General features: G+C 59.7%; 1 protein-coding gene across 2 annotated transcripts in view; it reads right to left on the bottom strand.

Moving 5' to 3' along the window:
• PEPD (peptidase D) overlaps nucleotides 1-16,854 on the bottom strand; it is a 116,701-nt gene that overhangs the window by 13,773 nt on the left and 86,074 nt on the right. For both annotated transcript variants that reach the window (XM_059044389.2, XM_067019670.1), the window contains 2 exons: nucleotides 11,079-11,147; nucleotides 9,313-9,390 (listed from right to left, as the gene is read on the bottom strand). In XM_059044389.2, the coding sequence (XP_058900372.1) occupies nucleotides 9,313-9,390; nucleotides 11,079-11,147 (147 nt within the window). The remainder of the gene's footprint in view (nucleotides 1-9,312; nucleotides 9,391-11,078; nucleotides 11,148-16,854) is intronic.

Here is a 16,854-nt window from a genome sequence, read left to right as displayed (position 1 = left end):
CGCTGAGAGGAGTGGGGTGCCCAGACTGAGTGGCCTCCACATCCAGTGCCACCCCAGCAGGCTGCTCGACTGCAGGCACAGAGCAGGTGCCCCCTGACCCCAACACAGGGTCAGGGCCAAGTCAGGATGCTGACAAGTGACAAAACCGACAGAGGGACGTCAGTCCAGCCTCAGGCCCGGACCCCTGCTGTGTCTTCAGGACCAGGGGACCACAGCGCCAGGTGGGGTGGAGGCGGTGAGGCCTGTCCTCTCTGTGCCTGGCTCTGCCCCTTGGGGGGCAGTCTGTAGCCGCACAAATCCTGGCAAATCTGAGACCGGCGGGGGGGTGGGGTGGAGTGGGGGGCAGAGCCACGCCTTCCATGACAAGGGCTTCTCACCCAAACCCAAATTCGAATGGTAAACACGACGGCTCAACCAACATTCCAGAAGCTGCCTGTGTGTCTGTCTCTGGGGACCCCTGCCCCCAGCAACTGGCCCTACAAGCGGAGCAAGGAGTTGGGCCACGCGGCCCGACAGCAGCACCGGGGACACCACAGAAACAGACTTCTAAAGGAAAAACGCGAAAGCTCCGGATCCGCAGACGCCCTGCCGGAATCCAAAGTCCCCAGTCGGGCACTTTTTAATCTCCTGTCTTTTTCTGATTGCAAAACACCATAAACAGTGTCAATAGTGCAAAAAGCATCAGATAACAACTCAGGTGATCCTCAGGGGGCAGGGGAAGAGCCCCACTGGCATGGCAGGGGAGACTTTGGGTTGGGTCAAAGTCACAGACTCCGGGGGACCCTGCCTGGGGCGGGCCAACGGAAGGGGGACTTGGGCCTCACTTGAGGGGACCCGCCCAGGCCCGGTGTGGGAACCGAGGACCAAATGTCGAGAAGCCCTGAGCGGACACGCCCAGCCATCTGCTCTCCAGGATGCTCAAGAGGCACCAGGGTGTCAGGGCTGACGGCTGTCTGCAGCCTTACTCCTGCCCAGGGCACATCCCCACTCCCCTCCCGCCCCCCTCCCAGCTGGCCAGGAGGGTGGGGCGTATCTTAGCCCTAAACTGCAGGGAAACTGAGGCTCTGAACCACTGGTCCGGCAAAGTCCCAAGTCGGTGGTCAGCAGTTCAGAGCCCAGGGATGGGCTCTCCTGTCCTGGCTCTGGCCCTCAGCCTTCAGGGCCTCAGTTTTCCCACTTTTAAAACGCGGACGCCACCACTGCTGCACGTTCACGTCCGCCAGGGCCAGCGTGCAGACAGGCCTGGGGAGTGGGAAACTGCGTGGGGCCGTGGCCTAGCTTCACCTGGGGAGCAGAGCATTCTCATTGGGGCTCCTCAGAGGCAACAAAGGAAAATCATCTGTGGTTTGCTGATTCAGAAGGCCCAGGAATGGTCTGAGCAGACAGGATAGAGCCAGGGGCATGGGGGACATGGATTCCTGGGGGCCACCACATCAGAGGGCAACCTGTAGCAGCACCCACGGCAGAAATTTCTATTGGACTGTGCAGATCTCAAAAGAAAAACAGAAATTAAACTATTTAAAAGCCAGGAAGCCCACAAGAGCAGGCCAAACGCTGGAGCCATCCAGAGCAGTGAAAACAGGACTCTTCCCCAGGACAGCCAAGACTCCTGACCAAGTTCTCAAAAACAAAAATGTGGGAAGGTAGGGTGCTTGGAGTTCCTCGGGCAGTCTGGCTTTATTGTTCAGGTTCTAGAAAACCTCAGCTGTATTTTTTGTTTTAAAATCATCCGCTTTCTGGAGAAGGAAGTGTACATCCAGCTGGCCAGCTCCATCCTGCCCAGCGACGCTCAGGCACGGGGCTGACGTCTATTTTTGTGCTCTCAGTTCCCTATCTTTCTTTGCTCTTTTTTTTTAAATCCCCTCAGAGTTCCTACATGTATAAGTTATTCAGATTTTAAGCCATTCTGGAATCCAGGGATGAAAGCCATCGCCTTTTATAAATCATCTCCCCCAACTCCTCTGTGTCCACTCCATCCATCCTCTGAATGTGCGCTGATGATGGAGAATTCGCTCATACTTTGGCTCAACCGAGAACGCCGGATCTGTCCTCCCCGGCTGCCTGGGGACACCCACCGGGGACCTTACCATCTCTGGCCGAGTGAACGCGTGTGATAATCTAAGCCATCTGGGGAGATATTACACATCTCCGAGCAATATGCTGGCGTCTCAATCCTCACATGTGTTCATCTGGTTCTATTTCTGGCTCAGATGAGAGGTTCTGTCTTCCGCTGGCTCCTCCTGGGCAGCTTCAGGCCCGGGCTACCCGCCACCATTGGCCCACCCAGGCCCTCCTCAGTCCCCCTGGCTCCACCGCAGGCAGAAGGCCTACGAGGTGGTTCGGCCAGTGATGTGAGGCCTGGGGAGGGTTTGGGGGAAATACTGCAGTGTTTATACGAGGGCTGCTGTGTACGCAGGCTGCAGCTTCATTTTAAGCTCCAGGGCCATTGCCTCTCTCTCAGCTACCTCTCACCCCAGATACGGCACTGTGCACGTACGCGTGTGTGTGTGTGCACTAACTCAATGACCTATTCACCACAGTCGCAGCATTTCAGACCCCAACTTGCACCCGCCCCAGTCTGCGTTCCAGACCAGGCTGGGGGATTTCTGAGCTGCGGGAAACTCCTGCTTCCCTCCAGACCTCAGTGTGAGACAGAGAGGGAGGCGTACTGGTCACTTTCCCAGTCATGCGCCGCAGGCCAGACAAGACCCACGGGCCACCCACTGGCTCCCAGCCAGACCTTTGGTGCAATGCCGAGCCCCAGGTGTGACCGGCGGGGCAAAGGCCACCACTCGGAGCCCTGGAGGCTCCCTCCGTACCACAGGCTGACTCACCAAGCTGCTCTCTCCCCAGAGAGACTGCCTTTTGGGCATCCCTGTTCCCCAACCCAGTCACGGGACAGCTGTTCCTGTGGGGCCCGGGCAGACAGGGAAGTCACCTAGGCAACCAGCTCCAGGACCCCCAGCACACACGGTGACAAGAGCAGGCACGTGCTGTGGGCCTCCTGTGTCTGGATGGAACTATTGTTGCCTTTCTACAGATGACGTGGGGAGAAGCAGAGCACCAGGGTGGGCTGCGTCCCCAGGAAGGACATTACTCGGTACCGGCCCGACCTAAGGGTGGGACACGGCGGGCGCCCACCCGGGGCCGGCTGCTGCCACAGCACAGCGGGGCGAGGGCTGGGCGCCAGGGCAGTGGCCTCCGCGGGGGAGGCAGTGAGTCGGTGTCACGCGCACAGCACATGCTTCGTTCCACTTTCCGGTAAGTAGTGTCCCATGGTATCTGCGAGCACTCGGGCTGTCTGCACTGGTGCTTTCACACTGGGAGTCGTGACGTCAACTGTGTGGGATACAGGGAAGGAGCATAAACAGACAACACAGAACGGACAGAAACCCCACGGTGAAGGTGCCTGGTTACCATCTAGGCACGTCTGCTCCCCTGGTCCTGGGTTATAACGTAAAGGCTGCTTCAACCTGGACGGCAGGTTGAAGGCCACGGCCACTGGTCTGGACAGATGGTTGACCAGGGCCTGTGCCCTCCTGAGAGTGGTCTCTTGCCCCCAGGACTGGGGCATGTCCTTAAGACCAGCCTATCCTCAGGGGGGGGCTGGCTGGTGCCAGCTGTGTTGTCCTCTGAGGAGACAGCCAGATGGGTGCAGGCGGGGCGGGGGGGGTGTCTGGGCTGGGCCTGGCATCAGGAAGCTGGGCCTGGAGGTGACACTCATTCCCTAAAGCTGACCGAGGCCTCAGGCACCTCAGGCACCAGGACAACGGGGGCTTGGGGGCACCTCAATGTGGCCTCTCTGCCAGCTGGGGAGGAGCCCCAGGCATGACTCGCCCCTCCGTGGGCAGCAGCACACAGATGCCAGAAAGACATCAGACCAAGCGGCCCCCAGGAGTGGGCAGGAGCGCCCCATCCCTGCCTGAGATGCCAAGGGGGCTGCCGGGACCCTGGGTGAGCAGCGGGCACCCCGCAGCCCGCAGGGGTGGGGGTGGGATGTCGATGACGGAGACGCAGGCTGTTGTCCCGGGCACCGCGTGACGGAGGGGGTGAGGCGGGGGCACGCTTCCCAAGCGGTTTAAATGAACGTCTAGTCCACGTGAAACCTGTGGGACGAACAGGGAACTAACTCGAGAGAAGGGCAGGGAGGAGCCGGCCGGTCACTACCAGTGTCCGGAGGAGGGTGGCCAGGAGGGGAGAGAGTGGCCCCGGCCGTGCCCCCTCGTGGGTCTGGCTCCTCCTCTGCGGCAGGAAAGGACGGGGCAGCCCGGGCAGCCCTGCAGACAGTGTCTGACACCACCCCAACTCGGTGAGCAGCAGCGCGCCCCACCCACACGCCAGCGACGCTCCGAGTGTCTTCCGGGGCCTCCCTGGGAGGAAATCAGTAGCCCTTAATTCTCTGGGCTTCGGTCCAGGAGTGCTGTGTCAGCCCTCCGCCCGTCAGCAGGGCAAAGCCGGGGCTTCGGGCTGACCATTACCGGGGCAAGGAGACAGAAGGGGCCCTCGTCCCACTACAGAGAAGGAGAGGAAATGACACAGGCTGGCGGCTGAGGGATGGGCTGGCACAGGCATCTGTCTCCCCCACTAACCGAGCTGGCCGTCCCCCTCCCATGCCCCAGGACACAGAGACCACAGCCAGCAGAGATGAGCCCGGCCAGCACGTCCTGAGGCAACGCTGCCCTCTTCTGGCCAGTGTTGGGAGGTCCGGCTCGCCACCCACCAGCCACCTGCTGTCTGCCGCTGGGCAACCCAGGCCGGGGCATCCTTCGACCGGGGCAGCTAGAAGGTTCTGATAGGGGCCACAGGGCACGTTACCCCAGGAACCACTCCTCCGCCACCTGATCGCATGGTGGGAGAGGGAGGAGGTGGCAGGTGAGGAGCGGTGTCCCAGCTGTTTTCCAAATCCGACCCCACTGGATGCAGACCCTGGACCCTCCCTACTTCTGCCCCCTGGGGTGTGCCTGCTGGGCCCAGAGGAGGCGGGAAGTCTAGCGCAAGAGTGGGTCCAACTCTGGGTGCACTTCCTTGGGGACTTAAACATGGACAGTGGCGCTTCCAGGTGGCCCACGGGCAGGGCACCAGCCCTTGGCGCTTCTACCCACCTCTGGAGACTCTGGTTTCCAAAGCCCAGGCTGGTTCTGGGAGGAGAGGGCAGTGCGTGAGGACTCAGAGGACCATCACCTCAGCCACTCCTGCGCTCAGAGCCACCGGGTCAGGAGGACTGATTTGGTGGTGAGGGGTCCTCCCGGGGCTCCCACCCAGGAAGGGCCTTCGATGACGTTAGACACCGTCCCGTGTGAGCTCGGCAAGAGCATTAATTAGAAGTGCGCCACACTTCTGTTACCCTGTTTTAGAAGGTCTGCCTGCTTTTGCCTTAAAATGAAAACAGCAGCTAACGGCTTCTCTAGGACAGCAACTTGGTGACGGGGTTCCTGGTGAACCCCGAGGGCCAGTGCAGGAGAGGGCTCTCAGAGGCAAGAGCAAAGCCCCGAGAGGCCCCACAAGAGGCCTTGTGCCTCTGAACCAGCCAAGAGGGAGGAACGTGGGGACCTGGGGCCACGTCAAAGTCCAGTTCCCCACCCCGGGATCCACGCGGAGCAAGCAGGGCAGCATCCAGCCGAGGTAAATGGCGGGGGCTGGCGTGGTGCGAGGTGTGGTCCCCCAAATCCTCTTCTCAGCTCTCGGGTGACGCGTCTGATGTGGAGTAAGAACCAGCGCGTCTAACTTACGGGGCCCCGATTTCCCGGCCCAGCTCCCGGGGGGCGCCTGGTTTTAGAAGGACAGAGGAGTAGACGGTGGCCCTGGCTGGCTACATGCTCCACCTGGCACGTGCCTCGAGGACAGTTTGGGGGCTGAAAACACAGAGCAGGCAACCACGTGACCGGAGAGCTGTCTGAGTACACTGGGCCCGGCACATGCTCTGCTGGTGGCTCTCGCCTCCCGTCTCCGTCCTGGAACCAGCTGCTGGCAGGCGGGCCTCAGGGGCACAGGTGTGCTGCTGGCTCTGGGGATGTCGCTGTGCTGCGGCTCTCTCCCGCCAGCAGCCATCTGTGCCGGGCTCCCCACTCGACGTTTTGCCCTCATTATCCCAGTCCTCAGAGCTGGGTGCCGTCTCTCCCTCAACGACGGATGGAGAAACTGAGGCTCAGAGGGGTGGCCATTCAGCTAGGGAGGGGGAGGGCAGGGACTTGAACTTGGGACCTCTGCGTTCACCATCACATGTCTGGGACCAGAGGGGGAGGGATGGGAAGGGCTGGCTGCCCCTCGGCACCCACTCCTCACTTTCTCCAGCAGAGTCTGACTGTCCTGGACCAGCTCCGGCCCCCAAACAGCCCCACTCCTAAATGTTAAACTATCTCTGGGGCATTTTCACCCGACATCAAGGAACTGAGACCCAGAGCGTACCACCTGATGGCCACCTGGAAAATAGTCATGGCTCTGGGAGACGCTCAGCTTCAGGAAAAATTCTGCACTAGGCTTATATTTTGGTTTTGTACCTTATGATGAAGTGCTGTGAATTTCATGTTGGGATAACAGAGTGCTTTATCATTTACCAAACACAGTAGGCGCTTAGCAGATCCATTTCAATAAAAACAATGGATTATAAATGCCGCCAGCAAACCTGGCAGTAGCAGTAATCAACAAAACATGTTGTTGTAAATGCTGCATAATAAATTGACTATTATAAACTCATAATTATTCTACTGGCTACATTTCAAAGTTAGCACTAGAAAAATAAAATCACCGGTTTTTTTTTTTTTTTTTGCGGTACGTGGGCCTCTCACCGCTGCGGTCTCTCCCGCTGCGGAGCACAGGCCCCGGACGCGCAGGCCCAACGGCCATGGCCCACGGGCCCAGCCGCTCCGCGGCACGCGGGATCCCCCCGGACCGGGACACGAACCCGCGTCCCCCGCACCGGCAGGCGGACTCTCAACCACTGCGCCACCAGGGAAGCCCAAAATCACCAGTTTGAGCTTGGCATTACATCCGTGGGATCCCCTGGCTCACTCCTGTCTCTAAAGCTGCAACCAGGAGACACAGGTGCCACACACTGCCCAGAAGGGTCGAGGCCACAGCGTCTGGACGTGTGGGGGAGGCCTGCTGCGTGGCACCCCTGGTCAGCCAGGCCCCACCGCACCAAGGGCCCCCGGAGCCAGCCTCTCATGGGGGGAGGACTGTATTAGGACACATAAAGAGAAGAGAGGAGAAGCAGTCCTTTCCTCTGGGCCGTGCCAAACTCACAGAGAAGAAAGACTCAGAGCCACATGGCCCTGGCTGCAGAACCCCCCGACAGGGACAGCTGGGGCCTGCTGGTGTGGCTGGGGTCTGCCTCTGCCTGGGGACTGAGTTCCCACGTCCTGGCCCAGCCAGAAGGGGCCACAGAGTCAAAAGCGTTAGGAAAGGTTCTAGGAACCATGAGTCCCTGAAGACACCAGGCGATCTTCCTTTGGGGCCACCAAAAGGCAGGCCCCCCCCCACACACTTTCCTTAGTCTCCAGCTGAGTCAAGCCGGAGGCAGCCGACCCCATCCCCAAATCCTCTGGCTCTGCACCTGGACGCTCCTGTGTCTCAGTGACCTTGCCTACACGTTGTTGGGGGGGGGTGGTGTGAGAGGAGGGGGAGACACCCACTTCATGGGATCAAGGTGAGTAAATCTACATAAAGAGCTGTCCCTGGTGCCAGGCATAGGGGAGAACCCTGTCAAAGTTGCTGCACGCCCTTGGCCCCTATGCCAGGAAGGGTGTTAGACACTCTGGGGATGGGGGGGAGGTTGCAGGGAGCAGCAGTGGCCTCTGTGTCCACATTGGGTGTCCCCCTCCACGTGCTCGCGTCCCTGTCCTGCTGGTCCAGGCCCCTGAGAGAGCGTGTGTCCACCCAGCACTTGTGTTCCCAACGTGTCCCTGCTGCCGCCCAGGCCAATGCCAAGTGCTGTGTGCTATCTCCACCGATAGCAAGTAAACTGAGCCTCAGAGTGGGAATTAAGAGGCTTTGTTTCCTCCCAGAAGGCTGAGCTGGGTTCCTGCCAACAGGGGCCTGGGCCAGAACATCCATCCAGCTCCTGACCACTGGGTGCCTGGTGCACCCTGCAGCACGGGGCACCCTGGGCTTGGGCGGGTTTCTGAAAACACTGGACAGTGACAGCTCAGAACCGGGCATCTCTTGGCTCACGTCCCCCGGTGGCTGTGGGCCAGGGAACCCTGTTGTGCAGCCTTCCCCACTCCCTGCGCGAAGCTGGTTCCCGGCCAGTGTTGTGGGCAGGACGGGAATGCCAGCTCGGGGATGGAGCCTAGCAGGGCACGTGTACGACCCGAGAGGGGGCGCGGCACTGGCGGGAAGCAGCGCGACGGAGCCTGGCTCAGGTGTCTCAGCAACAGGAGGGAAAGGCACCAAAGGACCAGGTGGGACAGTGCGCACCCCTCCTGCCCTCAGCTGCGGGTCGGTGACCACAGCAAGATGTCTGCAGGCCAAGACAGGTGGCCCCGTGGGGCTGGTGGCCTCTGGACAGCTCCCGGGAGCCCTTGGCAGCCTGGACTGGCCCTGCCCGACGTCTGGGTGGTGGAGAGAACAGACGGGCAGTGCGAGTGCCCGTGAGTGGAGGACGGGGCCGGTCCAGGTCAGTGAGGCGCCCACAGGCCCCTGCCAAGGCCAGATCGGCTACCCAGGAGAGGGGCGCGTATGCCCAGTGTGAGCCCTACACACTGGGGTCTGGGAGCAGGGTCTGTGACTCTGCCTGCTGGGCACAGTCCACCGGAGGGCTGGAGGCTGTGGGTCCTGCCCACATCTGCTTAGTCACGGCTCCATGGGGAGCAGGGAGCACATCACACTGTGCTCAGCAAAGCCCTGCCAACAGCCTTGAGAGCCAAGCACCACCTCTGACCTCCTGAATCAATGGCCGCTCGTGCCAAGGAGCCTTGAGGCAGGAGCTGGCAGGTTCAGAGGGCGGGGGACTCCCTAGGGGTCTTCTCCGCTCCGAACCGGGATGCCCACCCTCCCAGCAGCAAGCCAGAGAAGTGAGCGTGGCGGTTGCTAGGAGACGGCGCAGGCCCTCCTCTGAGGTGGAGCCTCACCCGCACGACACAGGGCCCCCGCTCCCCTCTCTCAGGGCCTCCTTGGTCCTGGAGAGGAGGCTACATGTAGGCCAAAGCCTTGGCAGAGAAGTCTGGACCCAGAGCAACGGGGGGACCTCACCGTGGTCAGCCTTCTCAGGGTGGGACCAAGAGGCCGTGGTCAGCCACCTTTGGGGTTGAGGCCCACTGCGGCCCCGCTGTTCACACGCAGAACCAGGGCAGCTCGGGGGCTGGCCTCACTCACCACATGTCTCCGTCCTGGATGGTCTTGTCGTTGGGAGCACCGGCGTGTCCGTAGTGCAGCACGGCTGAGTTCTCACCACTGCAGAGTACCAGGGGGAGGTCAACAGCCCGTCCGCACCCAGCAGGCCCCGGGCGCTAGCACCCCAACTCCCTGCCCCAAGGGCAGTACTGTCCACCTTGCAGCAGGGGCCCAGGGCCGCTGGACCAGGTCCACAGCCTGAGGTGGGGGTGAGGGGCAAGGTGGCCCTGGCATACTGCAGTCACACAGCTCTTGGCCAACCTCTGGGCTCATGGCGGTGGCGCTGGCGGCGCTCCCTTGGCTGAGGCTGTTCGGGTAGGTGGCCTTGGCACTGGGGATGTGGGCCTGATGTGGGAGCGAGGGCCTTCGGGCCCGGGGAAGGGACTCCAAAGAAGCCCTTATTTCCTAGTGACTAGTGGAGAGGGGAGGCCCAGTGGGAAGGGCCCGGGCTGTGTCAGAGGGCTGCCATGGGGGGCTGCCGGGCCAGGGCCATAGACGGTGAGCCAGTGGCTCCTTGCTCCTCTGCTTGAGAACACTTCCCTAATGAGTGATGCCTTTAAGAAAAAAAAGACTTTTAAGTCTGTCTAAAGGAAAAAAAAAAACCCACTGGGTGTAATATTTATGGCCCTGTTTGGGAGTGTTAGGAATCATAAAAGTAGAAATAATGATTTTTCTCTCTATCCACCAGAGAAGAACATTTCCAAGGACTGAGATGTTCACATGTATTATTCATGTGCCGAGGACGTGCACATCAGCAGAGCTGCCGGCTCCATCCTGGCTGGATAGAGGCCAGACCCTCTGACCCAAGGGGAGAGCATAAGGAGACTAGATGGGGTGAGCCTGGGGGACGAGGGGGCCGCCCACACCCAGGACGTGCCCCTCAAAGCCACACAGCAGTGCAAACTCTTGGCCATGAGCTGCCCCTATACTCGTGGTCGTTTCTACCCTGTGCCTCCAAAGCACACCCGGCCAAGTGCGGGTGACACACAGGATGTACACAGAGCCCCCGCCCCCGGTCACAACGTGCCACACACAAACGCGCCCACAGTGACACCCTGCACGACAGAGCCCCAGACCCACCCAGTGCTGTGCTGTTCCCCACCCGGCCACACACACGCAAAACCACAGCCTCCGGCACCGACACAGCTCCTTCTGTACCGCCTGCACACAGAAGCTGCAGAGCCTGAGGTCACGGCCGGTGCCCACATGCTGGGAGCGTGCCCGTGCGGAGGGGGCGAGGAAGGCCAGCCCCCGGAGGAGCAGCCAGCTGGAGACGGGAAGGGAGGGCACGGCAGTGGGCAGGCCGGCCCCCCTCCTTACCCGGCACTGCCCAGGACGGGTAGAAGCAACCTCTGCTCCCAGAGCCTTAGGAGGGGAGAGCGACTTCTTTTTTTTTTTTTTTTTTTTTTTTGTGGTACGCGGGCCTCTCACTGTTGTGGCCTCTCCCGTTGTGGAGCACAGGCTCCGGACGCGCAGGCTCAGCGGCCATGGCTCACGGGCCCAGCCGCTCTGCGGCACGTGGGATCTTCCCGGACCGGGGCACGAACCCGTGTCCCCTGCATCGGCAGGCGGACTCTCAACCACTGCGCCACCAGGGAAGCCCGGAGAGCGACTTCTAAGGCTTAGGTGGGCACTGCCTCGGGCATGGGAGCAACAGGTGCGTTTAAGCTGGGAGGACGGTGGGGTCCCCTCACCTTCCCTAACCTCCTCCCGTGATCATTCCCACGCGGCCCAGGAGGCGCGCTTACCTGCCGCAGATGCAGGTGTAGGAACTGTGGCGCATGCCACCCCGGGAGAAGCAGTAGTGCTCGAAGAGGCTGCGGGGGGAAGGAAGACACGTCAGAGTAGTGTCACTGGAACACGCACGCCCCCCGCCCCCGTGCAGATCTTCGGACCAGGCCCTGCTCAGCTGCGCCTGCAGGAAGGCCTGAGCTCTCCCCAGCGTGGATCTGTGGCTGGTAGCCTGTAGCCCACAGGCCGCCGAAGCACAGAGGTCAGCGTGGAGAGGGGACAAGGCTGGAAGAGCTCGCCACTTCCAGTGCCACGGCGCTGCCCAGCCTTTCAGGTCCGTCAGGAAGACAGCCGTGGTCCTGCAGGGAGATGGGCTGGGGCAGGGGCCACCTGCCTCTGCAGGGCTGGAGGGGGCGTCTCCCTGTGACTCCCTTCTCCAGTGGCCACATCCTCCCACATGAGGAGGGGCTGGATGCACAGCCAGGGAGGGGCAAGAGCTCTCCCAGCCCCAGTGCTGGACTCACCCAAGCCCTGAGCCCGAGCCCAGGGAGGGGCGCGAGGAAAGGAGAGCGGGAGCCACTGGGCTCTGGCCTGGAGGACAGGGTTGAGGGGCAGGTCCCTGTGCAGATGGAGCAAGGCAGGGCAGGCTCCAGGGAGGGGGAGAAAGGCAGGGTCTGGGGGCAGGCCCAGCTTTTCCCTACTTGTGACAAGCAGCAAACCGGCTGGACCCCTGGACGAGCTCCCACCTGGAGCGGGGGAGGCCAGGAGAAGGTCTAGAGGGAAAGACGAGACCTCAGAGCAGGTCACCAGTAGCCCACCCTTAGGCTGAGCCCAGACAGAGCCAGAGCCAGGGGAGGCCTCCAGGAGCTCAGAGGTCAGCAGAGCCTGGCAAGCCCAGGGGTGTGACGGAGGTCAGAGGATGAGCCACTGCCACAGCAACACCCTATGAGCAGTGCCGAACCCTCGGAAGAACACACTGCCAACAGCTCCGGAGATGCCAGGACCCTGCCCCTCCCCCCACCATACACTGCAGGACCTGGCAGGTGGGAGATCATCTGGGTGTGGGACTCGGCGCTCCAAGACCCCGACCTCTGCAGAACCCAGCCGGGGAGGGGGGCAACGTTGGGGGTCTGCCCTCACCCCCTCCCTGAGGCCTGGGCAAGAGCTCGGGTCCAGCCTTCTGGGTGGCCTTGGTTGAGAAGCAGGTCCAGGTAGACCCCACCCTACCCACTGACCAGCAGGGCAGAGAAGACCGACCACAGGGCTGTGCTCAGAACACCAAGGCTGCCCGTGGGCACGCTAAGTGGCCATCCTGCCCTGCATGTTCTAGGCCTGTTTCAGAGCACGTCTGTACGGAGGAGTCTAATCGTCCAGGCACTATAAACACGAATTATGCATAATTGTTATGATTCGGTATTAAGGAGTTGTTATGCAGGAACAGTTCTGCTATATTCAATCAGCTTTCAGACTTGCTTTACAGACCCCACAGAACAATTGGGTATCTGCAAGTGAAATATTTCCTCAACACAGAGGATTTCAGGAACTGCCCAGGGAGGTGAAGAAAGCCACGTACGGTTGTCAGCTGCCCCCGTATTCATGGCGGGAGCGCTCAGGCGGCCGCCCCCAGCTTCAGCGTCAGTCTCGCCGAGGCCACATGACTGCCAGGCCAAGTCAGGGTCCTGAGGCAGCTCCACGCCGCCCACCCAGACAATGGGGCCTCAGGCACTGGGACTCCAACACAGCAGCCCACGGTGAGCGGGGGATGCTGACAGGCCACGGAGCCAGCCACAGGGCTCCCTGGGCTTTGGGGAACGATGCCCCGCCCAGGCAGAAGCAGGGCTCTGGGGGCAGCAGCCACTCTCCAGGTGATGGGGACAGTAGGGGACAGGCAGAGGGGTGGTGAATGAACAAATCAGAAGGTTCAGCCTGGGGAAACGGGGTGGCATCGGTTCCCCCGCCTGCAGCCGGTCTCAGAAGCAGGTGTTTCCCTAGCCTGTAATCTACTCAGTAGCAACGGCCTTCATCGCATGCCTTGGCTTCTGAGTAAAAAGCCTTTGAAAGGCATGACTCAGAGAAGCACCAGACTAAGGAACGGCCGACCCAGTTTTCCTGTGCAAACTGCAGCCCGGATCACCTCTGTCAGCCACATGATCCCACACCCACAAGGAAGAGCTGGAAAGAGGAGGGAAACGCCACATGCTGGAAATTCACTCTCCCTTAAAAGGGTTTAAGTCCTTCAAGCTGGACTTCGGCATCTGATTTTGTTTCAAATGAACCTGTCTGACAGGACACAAGAACAAACTGATGCTCTAGCGGCATAACACGTGGACTCGACGGGCTGCGGTTTTTGCTCACACACCTCAAGGTCCCCTCTCCCCGGGACCTCAGCCTTGGGCCGTGGACATGCAAAGGCGCCCAAGTTCTGGGGCAAGTGCGGTGGCCCAGGACCCTGAGTCCGACATATTTCTGATTCTCAAGGCATGGGGAGTAAGGATGCTCCAAATTGGGGCCACAGGCTCTGCGTGAGGCTCCCGCACAGCCTGGTCAGAGCTCGGCAAGAACAGGCCTGGAGGACAGACTGCAGCAGCAGCAGAGGCACCCCATTCCCACTGGATGGCTCACAGACCAGGCAGCGACGGGAGGACACTTCATAAAGACCCACTAGACCTTTACGGACAATATGGCAAACTGTGAAGCAGGTGAGGGTCCAGCTGACACATAGCCCGAGGGGCTGACGACTGAGGACACACGTCTAAGGCCGAATTCGGCTGTGAGCTACCAATCGGCCCCTTGGGAGCCACAATGAGATGAACGTAGAGTATGCAGCCAAAAGCCTTCCCACCCCCAACACTCAGAGGTGCTGATTAAAAATCAAAAGCAGAGCCACACCCACAGGACAAAAGGAAAGTGAGGCCAGAAGAGAAGAGGAAGCTGCCGGTCTTGCTAACCTGGGGGCCGTGGCATTCGTTGCCATGTGGGGACAGTGAGAAGGCCCCAGACAAAGCAGAGGTAGGGGGCCAGAACCGAGAGCCCTCCCCAACATAAAGCTGGGGGCTGGGCAGGGATGCACAGCCTTGGAGAAAATTCACCAGCACCGCAGGAGGCAATCAAGAAGCTTCCCGGACTCTGGGAAAAAAATAATGAACGTTCCCTCAGAATTCGCAGCATAGGTCTGTCCTCCACGGGGTTCAGGTTCAAGTGTGAACGACCTGCATGGTTTGGAAACCCCGAAGCCAGGAAACTAACAAAAACTTGGTCCCTGACTGGTGATACCCGGAGCCAAACTGACAAAGCCTAACTGAGCGGCCACACTCTCAACCCAGGCAGGAGAGCCGCGATCTGCCACAATCTCTGCATGTGCACACACACGTACGGACACACATGCACATACGTCTACACACACGTGCAGGTACACATACCCACATATATACACACACCCCACACACTGAAGATGAACTCACAGTCTGAAAATAGTCCACAAGAGCTGTCAGACACAGCAAGCAGCAGGCTAGACCCTCCCAGGACTTCCGATAAAAGAACAATCAGACGTAGACTATAAACACATATTAGATCATTACCATCTACAAGTACAGTATGAAAACACAGCAGGCAGATTTTACGGAGTCACAACAGAACTGCGAGAAATGACTGGTCTATCCATAGGAGGGCAGCAGACACAGCAACACAGGCAGCAGCGGCGGTAGTCCCAGAGACCGGCCCCGCCTGTCCTTTCAGACAATCGGACTCTCACGTGCAGCGCGAGGGTCGGGTGCGCCTAACCACCCCAGCTTCCTCCTGCTCCCCTGGACGGAGGATGGGTGGGAGGCACGTGGCCCACAGCCTCCCCGAGCAGCAGGGAAGGGCAGGGTCTGCCCAGAGCCCTGCCACCCGCCTTGCGGTGGGGTCCCTGAAGCTCCCCGACACGGCCATCCCTCTAACACTCTTGCCTGTAAATTTTTCCCAAGCAAGACACAGGTAGAAGATGCTTCGTATCCAGGCGTAAATGAGAACCTTTAAGTAACCTGGGAGAGTCTGTGCTGTGAACGACGACGTCGATGGGGTTCCTGTAGCGACAGCGTGGCAGTGCCTGGAGAGGGGTTAACGGGGCCGGGACAGCAGATTCCAAAGCCCAGATCTCCAGCGACAATACCGCTGGGCCTCCCCAGGTGCCCGCAAATCCAGCCCATGCAGCCTTCCTGGCCACGCGGCAGAGCTTCTGCCCTCTGAGGTTTATCATCTGATGAGGAGATAGCCACAGCCCCGCAAAAAATGCATTAGCTGCCCAAGATTATGGCAGAAGGGCTGCCGGCAGGTACCGGGATTTGGTGGTGAACCGGGGGGGCTGCCCTGTCCCCCTCCTTCCCCAGGCCCCCTGCTGGAGAAAGACACAGAGCGCTCCAGGGAGCCACCACGGAGAGGCTCCGTGCATGTTTTAAAAGAGCAAGCAGCATTCCCACGGAATGACATCAAGAAGGGATGGATTTAAAGCCTTGGATAAACCCAGAAATGCATTATTAATAAAACGAGTGCTCACAGAACCGCTTCCGTGGCCCAGCCTGCACCGATGCAGCACCACCAGGGACAAAGGACCACCTGCAACCCTGGCCGGATGGGGGATGCTGCCGCCTTCTCACCCAAGACCTCCCACAGGCCTGGCCAGCGAGAAAGACCTAACAGCTGCCTGCCGCACTGCGCGTTTAGGACAATGCTTCAGGGGAGGAGACGGTTTCCTACTTTGCTGATGAGGAAACTTCGGGTCAGTGTGGTGATGGGCTGTGGTCAGGAAAGCCCTCAAAAGAGTCCCTCTGAGCCTGGGGTCCATGTAGGGTTTCTGACTTCAATGCCTCTAAACCTCACATCTGTCAGCGGTGGGGGCGCTTGGCGGGGCCAGGCTCTCTGTTCCCCAAACACCAGTGGTGGACGATGCTGTGCTATGCCTTCCAGGGCCCTGGACTCTAGTCTGTGCATGGGGCCCAGACTGAGCGGGAACGGGTCTGCCAGGACAAATGGCCCACCGATCCCAGGGACGGTGCACCAGGCCAGCCTGTGGAAAGCAGGAGCTGGTGCTCCAGGAGCGGCCGCTGGAGTGCAGAGATCCCGGAAGGGGAAAAGCTCGCCTGCCAGAGGCAAGGGGCAGCATAAAGACGGCGGTGGTCAGGGCATGAGGAGAGGCAGTGCCAGGGAGAAGCCACTCTCTCTCTCTCCGCGAGAGTGGCCTTATCAAGGTATGAGATAATTAGCATTTTAATTGGATACTTGGGAATTCTGAATTGCCTATCTTGTATGAGGCATAACCGAGGACATAACATGACATTCAATTAACAAATATTCCCCTTTATTCCGGACGTGCTCGATTAGGTGGAGTTCCTGAGTTCCTCAGTATCAATTCCGGGATAAAGCACTATATCCTTTCAGCTGGCAAAGCCCCGGCTGCATCAGACTGCTAAAAAAATTCAGCCATATATGTGTGTGTGTGTATGGAAGAGATTTTAGAAATTTTCTACACAAAGGAAAAAAAATTAAAATCATCCATAATCTTATCTCCTAGTAACAATCCCTATCAAATATTTTGTTGAACAACCTTCCAGACAATTTTTTTAGTGCATAAACACAGATTTTTTTAAAATAATAATTAACTAAACTTTAAAAAAAGTCACCTCTTGACTGAAGTCCGACATACATACAGAAAAGGACCAGAATCATAAAGCCTCGGCACAATGGCCTGTCACAAGGTGAGCATCTCTGTTCCCAGAGGCCCCACCCTGTCAGTCCTCCTGCCCACGGGGAGGCGGA

Source organism: Kogia breviceps, chromosome 18 (assembly GCF_026419965.1).
Source record: "Kogia breviceps isolate mKogBre1 chromosome 18, mKogBre1 haplotype 1, whole genome shotgun sequence".
Classification (NCBI taxonomy): domain Eukaryota; kingdom Metazoa; phylum Chordata; class Mammalia; order Artiodactyla; family Physeteridae; genus Kogia; species Kogia breviceps.
The sequence above is the reverse complement of the archived record's forward strand: the minus strand, read 5'-3'. Positions and strand labels throughout refer to the sequence as shown.